This window comes from Photinus pyralis, unplaced genomic scaffold (assembly GCF_008802855.1).
Source record: "Photinus pyralis isolate 1611_PpyrPB1 unplaced genomic scaffold, Ppyr1.3 Ppyr1.4_unclustered_Scaffold8130, whole genome shotgun sequence".
Taxonomy (NCBI): Eukaryota; Metazoa; Arthropoda; class Insecta; order Coleoptera; family Lampyridae; genus Photinus; species Photinus pyralis.
The window spans coordinates 1-15,728 of record NW_022172316.1 but is presented as its reverse complement, the minus strand read 5'-3'; the positions used below and the strand labels follow the sequence as shown (position 1 = coordinate 15,728).

The following is a 15,728-nucleotide window of genomic DNA, read 5'->3' as shown; positions in this document are numbered from 1 at the left end:
AAAATCGCGTATATTTCTTATTTATCGGGAAATCGAAGGTGGTTTTACACAAATAATCAACCCCCTCCCCCTCCCCCTCCCCCCCCCTTCCCCCACAATTAGGTCAGATTGCAATTGGGTTAGGTTAGATAGACGCGTTAGCTAAGGTCGCGATGTGTAGTTAGGTTAGGTTAGGTTAGGTTAGGTCGACGTGCGCGGTTAGGTTAGGTTAGATCGACGTGTTAGGTTAGATCGAAATGCTCAGTTAGGTTAGATCGCGGTTAAGTTAGGTTAGGTCGACGCGCGCAGTTAGGTTAGGTTAGATAGACACGTTAGGTTAGGTCGAAATGCTCGGTTAGGTTAGGTCGACGCGCGCAGTTAGGTTAGATTGCAGTTAGTTGGAAAGTTAACGCGGCCCATCCTAACCGCGCCGCCGAGAGCTTTCCGACGATACCTCGTACGCCTTCCTGCGACTTTTCGTTACCGAGATTCTCATTTCGGCGACGCCCGACGACGCGCGCCGGCGTCGGCGTCGTCGGCGCCGAAACTTAACACGACCCATCCTAACCGCGCCGCCGAGACCTTTCCGACGATACCTCGCACGCCTTCCTACGACTTTTCGTTACCGAGATTCTCATTTTGGCGACGACCGACGACGCGCGCCGACGGCGCCGGCTGCGGCGGCGCCGGCGCCGCCGGCGTCGCCGTCGTCGAAATCTCACCCTTACGTCGTGGACGATAAACGGGTTGCGCGAATAAGATCTACGTCTAAGCTAAGCGATCGAGGTTCAACGAAAGGTAGGTACCTCAAATGCTAAAAATTCATTTTTATATATATGTATATGTAATTATAGAGCCCAGTGTATGTGTACGTTTCTAGGCATTGTTATTATTACAATACGTTACAAACGTGTTCCCGACGTTTTCGTAAATATTTTAAAATCGGCTTTGACGATTTTCAAGAAATTTTTACACGACTCTCGAATTCCGAAGACGCGATTTTTACGATGGGCCGCTACCCCGGGAAAATTCGTCTTCACCCCTCCGCTGCCACCCCCCAAAATCGCACCTCCGAAGAAAAATTCGCCGAGGGTCGCCCGTCGAACTGGAAAAATCGAGCTCGCGGATAGGGGGGGTAGGAGGGTCGAGGCTTTCGAGGTACTCGATCGCGAAAGTCGCGACACCCCCCCGCGGGGGAGGACGCGCACGAGAAAACGGGAGCGGAAAGAGAGAGAAATTGCTCGAAAAGTAGCCCTACTCCCTCCCCTCGAAACGCGATCGATCGATAGTCCCGACCGTCCCGCGTGAGACGTACGGGGTCCCATTAAAAAACTATGGGCCGTTTGGGGGGGAGGGGGGCGCGAAGTTTGCCCTTATCGACGTCGCTCCGCTTTATCCCTCGCGCCGCGGAAACGAGACGACCTAAGAAACACTTACGATCGCTCAAATGCGGACCCGAACGACGGACCGTCCAAGTCAAATATGATGGGAAGACGCGCTCAACCTAATCTATCGTAATCGCGCCGCCGAGACCTTTCCAACGATACCTCACACGCCTTCGTACGACTTTCCGTTACCGAGATTCGCATTTTGGCGACGCCTGTCGACGTCACCCGACGCCGCCGTCGCCAACAGTCCAAATTGTGTCCTTCCCTCATCGACAACAAACGGGTCGCGAAACGTCGATAAAAAAAATTTTGTCACAAACGAGTATATATATATACTCAATTTATATATATACAATCCCGTATCTACTCGTACGCGATCGATCTCCGAAGTTGTACGTATAAACCGGGAAAAATTTCGACCGCGTCTTCAGTAGGCGCCGGGCGTCAGCCTGTGGCCGAAGGGGGGGGCCCGTGTCGCTCGGGGGGCGGGGGTGTGCCTTTTTTTTCTAAGTCCACGCGCATGGATGCGTTTTAAAGGGCCGCGCATCTCTTAATATCTCCCTTATTTACCGGCCGATCTGGACCAAATTTAAACCGTAGCTGCGTCCGGCCGGGGGCTCGAAATGGGATTTTCAATTTTTTCCTATCCCCTCCCCTTTTCGAGATATCGACGTCTCTCTGTCGTCTTTCGACCTGCGACCTCGATACTTCGGAATCACGCGTTTCGCGACATTTCTAGACGATCTACGCAATAACCGTTTTTTGGATTTTTTATCAAAAACTTAAATCGCGATATCTCGAAAACGGAACGTCGTAGATAGGGGTTCCTGGGTGTCTTTAGAAAGTTCTCGACCTAATCTAACCGATGGGAGGGTCGAAATTTGGAAACTAAGATACCAGCTCGGAAATGACGGAATCGAATGGCCCTGGTCCCCAAACCTCTCGATACCAAATTTCAGCGAGATCGGTCGGTAAATAACGGAGATATAGCAATTTGTAATTTGACACCACCGAAAACACTTAAAACGCGATATCTCGTGAACGGTGCGTCGTAGATGGGTCTTTATAGGTATCTTTGGAAAGCTCTCGATGTAATCTAACCGATGGGATGGTCAGAATTTCGGAATGGAGATAGAAGTGCCGAAAGGATGGAAACGGGTGCCTCAATTTCTCCAACCTCTGAATACTGAATATTTATCGAGTTCGGACTATAAATAAAGGAAATATAACGATTTGTAATTTGACACCATTGAAAACACTTAAAACGCGATATCTCGTATATTTACACACGTGCGCATACTGAGAGATCAATATATGCTGCACCGCTCTTATAAAATATGACAATAGTAATTATTTGCCGCAACCAGGTATCGTGTATGTGCACCTATATACTAAAGTCACTAGATATAGAAAGTAACACAATCATCCGCCATTTTGGTGAAAATTTGCTGCCAACTTAAAAAAATTTAAAAATAAAAACTGAATATCAGTAATTTTTTATAGCCTAACTTCATAGTACTGTCATGTTTTATATAAATATAATCCCATCTCTAAACAGGTGATACAATCCCCAACATTAAAGTTACTAGAATTTTTTTTGAGCATTTGCCGTAACCAGGTATATGTGCTCCAATACAAAATATAACCTATAATTTCACAAACTATAATTTGTGATTCTTATTACTATCGTCCCTTTCAACACGGCTTTTTTCAAGACTACCAGTTTCTTTCGAATATTTACAAGGTGGGTAAATTACTTGTAAATTACAAACAAACGTTTTTTTAGTTGTGGCGTGTAATAAGCAATAGGTTTACTTCGACAAGCCTTTTACTTCTTAGAAGAGAATAAGATGCGTTTGCAGTCATGTTTCCGTAATGGAACTAAAGACGAAAGTGAAGTTTGGGAGCACTTGATACGTTTGTGTATACAGGAGTTTCGATAAACGATTGTCAACCGTGACGAAGACTACAACAATATACGCCTAAATGCTCGTCATTTACTTGAACGGCTTCGCATACAGGAAGTCTTGCTTCTGGGAAGTCACCTGGCCCCTTAGTGATGCCGGAGGGGGTAACATCTACCGAGGGGGTAACATCTTCCCGCAATACTGTCACAAATTGTTTGCAATCGCTTACAATCCCTCTGATTGCTGTGGAAATCTCCCTCACAGTCCCACAATCGCGTTTGCAATCTCACAATCGCCTAAAACAATCCCGCAATCGTTGTGACAATCTGACAATCACATTGGCAATCGTGCACGCCCTCGCCTGTTTTTAGGTACAATCACACGTCACGCGGGGTTAGGCAAAAAAGTTATTGCACCTAACTTTATTTTTTTAAATGGAAGGCCCTGTATACTACTTAATAAACCCCTAAAGCGGATTTAAAAAAGCGGCAGAGCACCTCGGAGTAACCCTACGCATCATTGGATTTGACTCATTTTCAATTGCCTTGTTACATGTGGTATATATGTTAACTGTGCAAAGTTTGGCGTTTGGCAGTTATGGAGTTCACGGACGGACAGACGGGCACCATCAACTTCCCTATAAAGCTTACATCGCTTTCCTCTGCCGCTTAATAATCTACAAATATAGCAGATTAACTTTTAAAAAATATAATACACTAAGGATGATTCAAAAAGGGCTCAAAAAAGGTTTAAAAAAGGGTCAAACGATTTGATAAATACATTTCAAAAAAAATTTGAATCTTTCGGTTTTTTATATCTTATGAATCTATTGAAATCAATATGGAATTTTTGTAGTGTTATATTTTGGAAAAGAGATTCGTAATATGTTAGTTTTTGATTAAAATATTTCAATTTAAAAATGCACGTAGGAAATTCAAAAAATTGTAAATCTCAGAATGAACCTATATTTATTAAAGGAGACATAGCAAGATTTTTCTTAAAAGTTTCTTTATAAGACTGTTGAATAATGTGCCGGTTTAAAATAGGTGTACGGGATCAGGTAAAAAAGTTATAGAACCTAACCCCCGAGCTAACCCCTGACCTAACCCGAGACCTAACGTCATTTTTTTTAATGGAATGCTCGAAAAAGAGCATATTAAATTCACTTTCTAGAAATATAACACTAACGAAATTTAAAAAAGTGCATTAGATTTTTCAAAAAATTTCAAAATGTTTAATTTTTGTTGTTTTTTAATATTTGAACCTTTCTTAAATGTTTTAATTCTTTTTTAATAATTTTGAATCTTTTGTTTTCCAGTCCAGTAACTTTTTTGCGGACATCGTATATGTAACCTATTTTGAAAACGGCAGATTACCCAGCAAGTAGTTTTGTAATAAACATTTTTTCGTGTCTTTTCATTCTGATATTGACAATTTTTGATTTTCCCTTGCATCTCTGTAAGCGAGCGAATGTTTTCAAATTTTGATTGTGCCATTTTTTAACATTGGCCCAAAAAGAGCACATGCCACTTAGTTTGTCTTTCGGTATGTGTGATTTGAGTGGGCCACACCCCTATTAGATTTATCGGATTGTATAGAACTTGTTCCATTGAAATGCTCTTCTTTTTAGCACATTTCCACAAAAATAAAAAAAATTTACTATTGTGGCCACTTTGCCCGTCCGTCCCTAGTTTTTCTACTCTTTTCGCTATTGGTTCGTTATGCTGTCAAGGTTTGCACCAAGGAAGGAATTTTGTCTGTGCCGCTTACGAAAAAAGTTATGGTAAAAAAACCATTTTTTTGAGATTGTATTGTATTGCTGTCTGTCTGTATGCCCGTCTGTCAGTGTATCTGTCTGTGTGTTTGTCCGTCCGTGTGCACGATAGCTTTTGTATTTGCGCAATCCATTTTTTTTAATTGTTAAATACTTAAATGAAACTTTTTATGTAGGCTGTAGGACCTCGACTAAAGTAAAACTAGTGCCGAGTCAAAAAATATGTTGGGCTCATGCGCAATCGGATTTTTTTATTTGTTAAGTTATTTAAATAAAATTTTGACGTAGGCATCTCGAATAAAGATGAAACTAATGCCAAATCAAATAATTTGTTTTGCGCATGCCCAGAAATACCCTGAAATTTTAGGGTAGGGTTCTTTTTATAAACTGAAATTGAAGCAGCAAGTCAAAAATGGATTGCACATGTGCAACGCTAACTTTCTTATTTGTAGCCGGATTTTTACGAAATTTTAATAAGTTTGCTTGCTTGCATCTTACAGTATGGGAAATGAATGCAATTGTAATGCGCTTTTTATAAATCGTTTACGACGAGGTTTACGATTACCTTTTTAACTTCTTATTTGTGTGTTTAAAGGTACCTGTTACCAACTAAGAATTCCCTAATAGCCAACATAAATGAATATGTTTCTTGCTTACGTAATGCCCGTGTATAGCAACTTGAGCAGCTACCAGAAATCTTTGTCAGTCACCCACAATCACCTGCAATCATTCATAATCACATGCAATCACAATGCAATCCTCTAAAATCCAACAATCGCATCGCAATCGCAGGATTGTGGTCGCAATCGCAGCAATCGTAGGGAAATCACAAAATTTGAGAAGATGTTACCCCCTCGAATCAGACCATTGTTTATTGACGCCCAATCAGCAACGGTACCATGACATACTGACTGAAAATCTACAGGCAGAATTAAATGGGTTGTATTTTCAACAAGACGGGGCCGCACCACACAACTCCTCTCTACTAAATGTAAATTGGTTCACCACTATTTTCGTGCAAGGTGGGTACTCAGTGTATGGAGTAATTCGTAGGTGCCAGTTGTGCATTGAGCAATTAAGCAATTTGTGTAGAATTAACCGCACGTTGGCACGACCATTCAAATACTCCTCCAATGAAACACCGTGGTCATTTGACTGGACGGTGATCGGACCACACCTCCGTATGTGAACAGTTGATAATAAATACATGCTAAAATAATTGAATAAACTTTGCAGGATTTTTTGAACATTTCAATTGGAAGTATATAATTATTATTTGATATTATGTATTAAATAAGATAAAAAAGTAAAAATATCAGCGAAACCACATTTTGTTATCTGTTTCCTAAGCACAGATATGACTAAAATACATACGTTCACAAATTTTAATTGCAATATGTATTTATAGTCATCCAAGTTGGCTTTGAAACAAAAGAACACATAACAAAGACAATTAAAATTAATTAGTTTAGGAAACAGATATCAAAATGCGGTTTTCCATCTTATTTGATAATATATAATAATTATATCGTCCTCTTTGAAGAAAACTTGCAAATGTGTTGCTTTTTAAATTGTTTTTAATGTGTTATACGAGGTGTTATATGTTACATATGTTTGTTTTATACGACTTGTCTTATATCCAAATCTTGTGATCAACTAGACCAAATATATATTATTATTATTATTATTATTGTTATTAAAGTTTATGTTAATGTCAAATCGCGCCCTCTGCTACTCGTCACATTTACTAAAAGGAAGTTACATTAAATTCCTTAAAGAGGTGTACCTTTCTCCCACCCCTAATATGTTATGAGCTAGAGCAGTATGTGCTCGGTGCTGCATCAAAATGACGCAAACTTCATACAAGATTGCGATTTATGTATTTTTATGCAGGCATGGTATATTTTAGGAAAAAAACCATTTTTCTACTTAACCATGACTTGTACGCCTTCTAGCGGCAAACTTAAAGTTGAAAATAATTTCCAGCGATTTCTCTTGGCCTCTTTGGTTAACAAAATCTTTTTCCCCAAGCTGTTCCAATGCTGTCATAGATATAGCCTGTGCCCTTTATTAATAGGACACCCTGTAGATGATTAAGGGCATGTAAACCAGTTGACCCATGTGTGGAACTTGAGAACCTTATGGGTTACACTAAAAACATTGAATGTCAGTTTTGACAGTGATTACTGTATAGCCTTAAAATGACACTTTGTCTTATTAGAATGAAAGTATGTAGCATTATAAAAATAAGATGGTATGCGACAAAGGTATGTACGAGTTCACAACGTTCAATACCCGATAGATTGAAGGACGTTCCTACCGCGAAAAATCCGAAATTCTTCGATATGGTAGAATACTTTTTCCATAAATCTTGCATCGCCTGCGAGGAGAAACTAGTGCAGGATTTGACTTGCAAAAAACGATCGAATCTTGAGGATAATAGGGCGTTGGTGCGAGGTATCCTGCAAATGCTGGAGGATTGTAGTCATATGATGTCTGTTAGCTTTCCGATTAAACGAGATTCCGGCATGTATGAGATGATTAAAGGATATCGGGCGCAGCATAGTGCTCATCGGCTACCTTGCAAAGGCGGTAAGTTTAAATATCTGCAAATCAATGTGGCTAATAGCTCTAATCCAACTGAATATTCCATCCATATGAGGGATGAGATCTCAACATGGAAGGTCGTACACACCTAGTTGAGGTCTTGTTTGATAGATTATAGGTTCCCCCGAAATTGCCTTGATGCACAATCACTAACGTGTGTGTTGGGCAATTTCCACGAGAACGCCGCAAAAAGCGCTATTGCAATAGGCAGGGTCAAGATGCTAATCTACGTAAATGCACTATCGTCATCAGGACACGTGCAGTGACTTGTTGCGAAAGATTTCAGTCTCGAGGAGCTTTCAGCAACAAGATTATTACTATGCAGCGAATGTATGAGCTGATCTTCCAGATGTTTTTAATTTGGGAGGAGGATCAACAATATTTCCATTCCTCGCGATTTTTCTAGTCTAGTTTGGGATATTCCAGTGTTTTTCAGAGCAATTGAAGGGACCACATAGGCTTCTGGGCTTTTCACAACCCCTTTCTAAATCTTTCGAGCAGTCTTCTGCCGTTTCTAGTCTTTAACCAGATCTTTTTTGACTTTTCCAGGCTCGCATATCTTGATACAGGGCATAGACAGCTCGAAAAATGGTCTTCAGAGCTTTTCTAGACTCCAGGAGAATATGTTGCATGAGGAGATGTTTCTGTTGCTAATTCACTGAGCATGTACATTTTCCGCTACAGGAAAACATAAACTGTGAGAATTTAAAAAAAAAAAGTTCCCAACCCGTTATAATAGGAGTCTCTGAAAAACATTTTAATGTTCCCTGGGAAGGAAAGATTTCCAGGAACATCCTTTTGAGCTTTCTAGGCTAATCTATCTCAGGAAAAGACATGTAATATTCATAAGAGCTGCTCTATGTTGTTGAATAATTCAAATAATCTGGCTATTTGATCCCAGTGTAGTGGTAGAATATTTTGTTTTTAAAATACACATAGAAATTATCCTGTATCAGGTCCTCAAAGTTTTTGAAACAGTGCTTTAAAAAAAGTCTGTAAATCAGAATTTCATAATTAGTTTTGTACGTTCCTACATTCCAGCCCCGTACTTTGAATTTTTGTCGAATTCTTCGGTTTCTTGAGATTCTTTAGTTTCTTCGGACTCCCCATACTTTGAATTATTTATTAACATATTATTGATACTCAAAAATGTAACACACATTGACACATCCCTGTGACACAAGCAGGAAGTTTAATTAAAGTCAATTAAATAATGTTCACGTGTTCCACATTATTCATTTGCTGTTTTTTTAATTGTTTACATCGTGAATTTGAATGTTTTGGTGTATAAATCAAACCAAATTACACGTTTACGTGCGTGGGACATCTGCCAATATTGTAAAATATAAGTCAAAAGTGGCAACGAAAAATGGGACATTCGTCGTGCACACATGATCCTTGAAATTATTTATGCCCAATGCTAATTATATCCCGGCTGACTCTTCGTTTGTTATTAGCAGGTGTGTTATTCTTGTTCTTGGAATGGGCGCTTATTCGTAATTATAAAGGCCTTGTGAAATGGCTTGTGTAACAGTTAAATTTGGAAGTTGTTGTTTACAAATGATTAGCGCAAATGAAATGTTGATCAAGTAAAATATATTTTGACTGTTAAGTAATTCTTTCGAGCATTGATAAGCATTTGGAAATGTGACCCTAATTTGTGTAAGATAAACTTTGTGTGACGTATTTTGGTAAACTTTTAGGATTATACACTATAATTAGTACTGTCACTTCATGATAATTATGGTGCCGTAACACTTTTTACAATTTTATATAAAACTTCTTTTTTTTCTTATTGAATGTCTACCTTTAATTTACGGGACACCAGTAGTCTATATGAGCTTCTTAAATGAGTTGGTATCAGTGACAAAATTTGAATTAAATTGTATTTTAGATACCTTTTAAAGTAATTAGGTGTCATTTGCGTATTAAACAAACAAAAAACGAAAAATGTGTACTGTAGAGGGTGGTCCAAATTGGATACTTCCTTATGGAAATTCCCTTACTATTTTAAAAGATAGAAAAAAATGGACCTAGGTGTCTAGAGCTCAATTTTAAAGAGAAAATAACTGGCTGATGCTGGTGCAAACAGAAAACGAAATCTCTAATCTTTTGGCCGCTAGGGGGCGTTTCTCGAATTTAGTCGAGCTCCATAACTCTTATTAAAAATAATTGATTTTGGCAAAATCTTTCTTATGGCACTTTATGTAGAATCAATCGCGATACCCAGTTTTTATAACGTCCGTGAAGTTGGCACCGCCCATTGTTCATATTAATATTATTTGTATGCACATCGTTTGTTTATCGTTTGTTTACGTTTGTTTAACTATTTTCATCGTTTGTTTGCATTTCCGTATGTCTTTTTTAAAAATTCCAAATGAGCGAACTAACTTCACGGTGGCTGGCCCAAAATCATAATGTTGTTAAGTTTGCAAGTCATTTGTTTATGGTCTGTGGGCGCGTAAACTTTACTGTCATTATATTATTTTTCATCACGATATGCATCTTTTTAAAAAAATGTTAAATGGAAAATTAACTTTATGGTGGTGCAGCGACAATTCGCTTATGAACTCTACAATTGTAGCAGTAGCATGCATGCGGTGATTAGGTAAACGTAAAAGGCTCTAATAAATTAGTCACTGTTCTTCAAACAATTCTCTAATTTTCATATTAAAATGTACGATGGTACTTAGAACTGCCTACCGTTTTAATACAATGCGATAAAAAATGAGTTGCTGTCGAGTCACCTTTGGAATTTTTGTTTACATGGGAAATTGTACCACAGATTTAAATAGTAATAGTAATAGTTTTTTCCGCTCCCGCTTCCGCTCTCAAAAGTTTTTTTCTGCTCCCGAGCGCTTTTTCCGCTCTTGAGCTTTTTTTCCGCTCACGAGCACTTTTCCCAAGCGCTCGCGATAAACCACTCGAGCACTTTTAGGAGTGTTCGGAACTCGCAAGCGGTCTCGCGTTGAAATTATGGATTCTACAGGCCATGTTCTATAAGAAATTTTTTTTCCGGGTCAATCTGAGACAAATTTTTTTTCGGGCCTCAAAAAAAGGCAATGTATAACCTTCCTTTTTACCAAAAATCGACCGCACCAAAATTTATCGGGAAAACACGTTTTCTTATTAATTTTGGTGCGTAGAATCCAAAACAATTCGTACTTTTTCGATCAGACTTCTCAATCAAAGTTATAGACTAGAAACCAATTTCGAAAGAAAATTCAAAGGGCTGTTACTTTTGAACTAGTATGCCAATCGGGATACGGATTACATTTTGGATAGTTTTGAAAATAGTGAGTTGTGTGTTGCCAATTTTTTAGACCTAACAAAGGCTTTTGATTGTGTAACTCACTCTTGCTTGTTGCAGAAGCTGTCAAAATATAATTTTGTGGACAAATCAGTTGCATTATTAGAGTCGTACCTAAGTAATCGCACACAATATGTTTATTTTAATGATTCCGAATCTAATTTTAAAGAAATTAAAAAGGGAGTGCCGCAAGGTTCGGTACTTGGCCCTGTGCTCTTTTTGATATACTTTAATGACATTACAAATGTTAGTCATTGGAAAGAATTGATTCTGTATGCAGATGACACTACCCTTTTAAGCAGATGTAAGAATCTGTGTGATTACACTACCAGTTTACTTAATAGTATTAAAGATTGGCTAAATGATAATAAATTGCACATAAATTCACAAAAATCGCAAACATGTACCTTTAGTTTAAAAGAAATAAACCATTTCAATAACCCAGCAAACATAAACTTTCTGGGTGTTTACATTGACCCTAAACTGAATTGGAATGATCACTGTAATAAAATTTCATCGAAACTGTCAAAAGCATGTTTTGTTTTAAGAAGTTTAAAAATGATTGCCTCTAGACATATTGTCATTAATGCGTACTATGGTTACTTCCATTCGGTTATGAGTTACGCTATAATTGCATGGGGTCACTCGGCAGGTATTAAGCGGGTCTTTGCAATCCAACGACGTGCATTGCGCATTATTAGTAATTTGGGATACAGAAGCTGTTGTAAAGGTAAATTTATCGAATATGGTATTTTAACTCTCCCTTGTGTATATGTCGCAGGCTTAATTGGCAAAATCAGTCTTATTATAATACACTAGGCTTTTTCAATACGACCAGGCGAATTGTGAAACGAACGAAAAAATTGGGAATCTCACAATTTGACTGATAATTTTTAGGCGTATTATGAATTCGCCTGCAGCTTGTTAGTCTTACTGTTAAAAGAGAACCTGTTTTACAATACGACTACTTGAAATCCGCCGTATTCTAAATACGGCTGGCGGTACGTCAGGCACATTAAAAACAATCCACAGTGCTAATAATTAGGTGTTTTGCAATAAAAAATTAAGACCTCTTGATATCGGCCAGAACATTGCGATTGAAGTTCCTAAAGTAGATAGGGGACCACTTGATCCCAAAAATATATTAGGAACTGTAGTGAATATCAGCAACGGGGTTTATCAAATTGGCACCACTCATGGCTTGTTAAATCGGTGGTTTTCCAGGGATGAAATTTCTGCCTGCCAAACCAATGAAGTAATTACTAATATTCCGGAAGGGAAAGCAATTTCCTTGAGAGAAGCTCTAAGATTATGTTCAAAATTCGAAGGACAGGGGTTTAAAAAGTGTTCATGCAAACCAAGCAAAGTACAGTGTCGCAGTAATAAATGTTTATGTTTTAAAGCTCATATGCAATGTACCTACTAGCAAATGTCATAAAAGCGGACCATGCTGTAATAAATAAATAATCCAAATCTATAATTATTTTTTTAAATTGTTTAAACCTCTTTAAAGTGAATGATTAAATACAATTTGCCTGACGTACCGCCAGCCGTATTCTAATACGTCGGATTTCAAGTAGTCGTATTGTAAAACAGGTTCTCTTTTAACAGTAAGACTAACAAGCTGCAGGCGAATCATAATACGCCTAAAAATTATCAGTCAAATTGTGAGATTCCCAATTTTTCGTGTCGTTTCACAATTCGCCTGGTCGTATTGAAAAAGCCTAGGTGTATTATAATAAGACTGATTTTGCAATAAGCCTGCGACATATATAACGGACAAAAAAATCGATTTTTAAAGAAAAAGGGAGAAAGGGTATAACTTTAGAGGCTGTGGCCTTAAAAGTTTTGGTCGGAATCTATGACAGCTCAGAATGTTGACCATCCGCCATATTCTCCCAAACCGAGCCTACTTACGTTTTGCTTTTGGTACTGGTTGGCTGGAAAGCGGTAAAAGCTTAAACGATTTCAAATACTCAAATGTCAGGCTTTACAGTTTTGCGCGGTGGTTCGAAAGGATGCAGAAGGGTATTCAATTTAACGGTGAATGCTTCAAATATTAGTTTTATCATCCTTTGTTTAAGTTATTGTTATTATAAGAAGTAAGATTTTCACTCAATATAATTAAATCTCGCATCATAATTCATAAAAGCCCTGGTGCTCCAGTACTATGTTTCTTGTCTAGATCCCACCTTTACGTTAACACATCCTTTTAACAATAAAATAAGAATAGGTATAGGTTCTCGTCCAGTTTGTTATACCGGGTGAATTATATTCTAAACCGGAACATAGAGAAAAATGTTTTGTTTTGCAGATTGTTGCTCCCCATGTTAACTAACGATAAATACGAATTTTCAGTTATATTTCTCCTTACTTTATCAAAATTCAGCAATAAATCCAATTAGCAAAATCATGTTAAGGCATAACAGTCACACAAATAATCTTCTTTTGATTGATGTCATTATAAACCTTCTAAGTTAACATGGGGAGCAATAATCTGCAAAACAAAAGAAATCAGTACATTCTGTCTGTCTATCCGAAATTATGAAACTTTCCGAAGGTAGAGGTTTTCGAATTTCGTGTTCACTAATCGATTGCTTAGGATTTGGATTTGAAAGATTTGATTACATTTTGTGTCTTTCTTTTATACTTTCTCTACTCCAGAACACATACTTACCCATCAAAAAGTAGATACCTACCTGATTGAGCTTGGGAAATTTCTTAATTCGGTTTTACTTTTTAGACGCGGTCTTCAGGCAGTACCTACCTCATCGCCAGCAATCCAAACGATGGCACTATTCCAAAACTGCAACGAATTAGCACGGACCTTGGTCGCTTATCAACCCTGTAGAGATCGTCAGCAAAGCGCAACATTCATTCAGGTAGGACCAATGAAACACAGACTATGCGTTTACTGAATAATATCTTATTGTAGCAAATATGAGCACTATTCACCACATCAAATCCGACGCTGACATCAACGAGTGTTCCAGCCGTCAACGGTACCTAGTTTTTGTGTTACAAAAATAAAACTCAATTTCTTTTCAGAATATATAATTGATTAATTTTCCATCGGTGTGAAACCGGGATGTTGGAAATCTGGAAAATACCAGTCACTTGGTGCGAAGCTACAGATCAGTGGAACTAGGCCTAAACCCCTTTGAGGTCGCATTCCGTCTAGAGGAAGGATGCAACGATGCCATCTTAGGAAATCGTCAAAGCGGTATCGGGCGACCAAACAACTTACCAACACTCAACAGTTACCCTTTGGTTGGCATTCGTTTCAAATCCGCTACATCCTTAAGGTAAGCAATTTTTGGAGTCCCATTTAAATTTTGTGAATGTCGCTTCATCAAGTATCCAAGTAGCCTATAAGAGATTTTAAGAGAAATTAAAAAAAGTGATTCAAAAAAGTTAGGAGTGATTCAAAAAAGTGATTCAAAAAAGTTTTTTGAATTCAAAAAGGATTTCAAAAAATTTCCTTGATTTAAAAAGGATTGTTTCAAAACAAACAAAAAATTTTTAAACTTTTTTATTGTATTTTTCAATAGTTACATTTGGGAAATTTTTAATAAAGTTTAAATATAGCTTCTCTTATTAATTAAAAAAATTTCGTTTGCTTTCAGTTTTCATTGGTTTTTTTTGCTGGGGGGGGGGGGGTGGAGAGACTATGTCGTGTGATGAACTAGTGCGAGCTACCAGCAAAGTGCAGTTAGGGCAGTACAATATTATTCTAGAGATGAACAAATGAAATACGTTTCTTTTTTGTATTACAAAGATCTTCCTGTAACAGTGATAACTTAAAAAATAAATAACTTGATACGTATATTTTGTTCTCAATTGAAGCTACTAGTAGTGAAACACCATTGTCACTTTGATTGACTACTAGTAGCTACCTTAACAGTAAACCTCGATGGCGGATGGACCGGAATGATGATAATGACAGCGCCGAATTCGAAGTGGTGATGGTGAATAGTACTCATCCCTACAACAATAAGATTATCCAGTAAACGTGTAGACAGGATTTCATTGTCCTACCTAAGAATGTTGGTCTTTGTTGAGAATTGCAGAGTTGACTAGTTCCTTCGGTCTTCGTCGTTTTAGATAGCTAGCGATGAAGGTAGGTACCGCTTGAGACCGGCTAAAAAGTGAAGTCGGATTAAAAAAGATCTTTTGATGGGTAAGTATGTATCCCAAAAGAGCCGAGATATTTGTGAACTAAATCAGATCAAATCAGTTGAATTTGGCCTGTAGAATCCATAATTTCAAACAGTTCCAAGATTGGGCCACTAGTTCAAAAGTTACAGCCCTTTGAATTTTTTTTCGAAATTGGTTTTTAGTCTATAACTTTTGATTGAGAAGTCTGATCGAAAAAGTACGAATTGTTTTGGATTCTACTCACCAAAATTAATAACAAAAAGTGTTTTCCCGAGATATTTTGGTATAGTCGATTTTTGGTAAAAAAGGAAGGTTTTTACACTGCCTTTTTTTGAGGCCCGCAAAAAAAATTGTCTCAGATCGACCCGGAGAAAAAATGTTCTTATAGAATGTGGCCTGTAGAATCCATAATTTCAAGCAGTTCCAAGATTGGGCTACTAGTTCAAAAATTACAGCCCTCTGAATTTTCTTTCGAAATTGGTTTCTAGTCTATAACTTTTGATTGAGTAGTCTGATCGAAAAAGTACGAATTGATTTGGATTCTACGCACCAAAATTAATAAGAAAAAGTGTTTTCCCGAGAAATTTTGGTGTAGTCGATTTTTG

General features: G+C 37.9%; 1 protein-coding gene and 2 long non-coding RNA genes across 3 annotated transcripts; 2 read left to right on the top strand and 1 right to left on the bottom strand.

Moving 5' to 3' along the window:
- The first annotated feature begins 7,270 nt into the window (after nucleotides 1-7,270).
- On the top strand, nucleotides 7,271-7,808 carry LOC116182930 (glutamate dehydrogenase, mitochondrial-like). The gene is made up of 3 exons (XM_031503495.1): nucleotides 7,271-7,315; nucleotides 7,358-7,640; nucleotides 7,774-7,808. Exons 1-3 carry the CDS (start codon nucleotides 7,271-7,273, stop codon nucleotides 7,806-7,808), a joined length of 363 nt encoding a protein of 120 aa, XP_031359355.1.
- Nucleotides 7,809-12,731: 4,923 nt separating this feature from the next.
- On the top strand, nucleotides 12,732-14,710 carry LOC116182931. Its single transcript, XR_004147651.1, has 4 exons — nucleotides 12,732-13,847; nucleotides 13,901-13,967; nucleotides 14,014-14,270; nucleotides 14,592-14,710. It is a non-coding gene; the product is annotated as an uncharacterized LOC116182931 (long non-coding RNA).
- On the bottom strand, nucleotides 14,613-15,281 carry LOC116182932. Its single transcript, XR_004147652.1, has 2 exons — nucleotides 15,004-15,281; nucleotides 14,613-14,950 (listed from the first exon to the last, which is right to left on the bottom strand). It is a non-coding gene; the product is annotated as an uncharacterized LOC116182932 (long non-coding RNA).
- Nucleotides 15,282-15,728: the final 447 nt, after the last annotated feature.

What these genes read in the sequence shown, in the direction of transcription:
- LOC116182930 (XM_031503495.1), top strand. Translation starts at nt 7,271, where the DNA reads ATGAAAGTATGTAGCATTATAAAAATAAGATGGTATGCGACAAAG. An exon ending in TAAGATGGTATGCGACAAAG is followed by an intron (nt 7,316 to 7,357) that starts GTATGTACGAGT and finishes GATAGATTGAAG; the next exon opens with GACGTTCCTACCGCGAAAAA. An exon ending in TCGGCTACCTTGCAAAGGCG is followed by an intron (nt 7,641 to 7,773) that starts GTAAGTTTAAAT and finishes GATAGATTATAG; the next exon opens with GTTCCCCCGAAATTGCCTTG.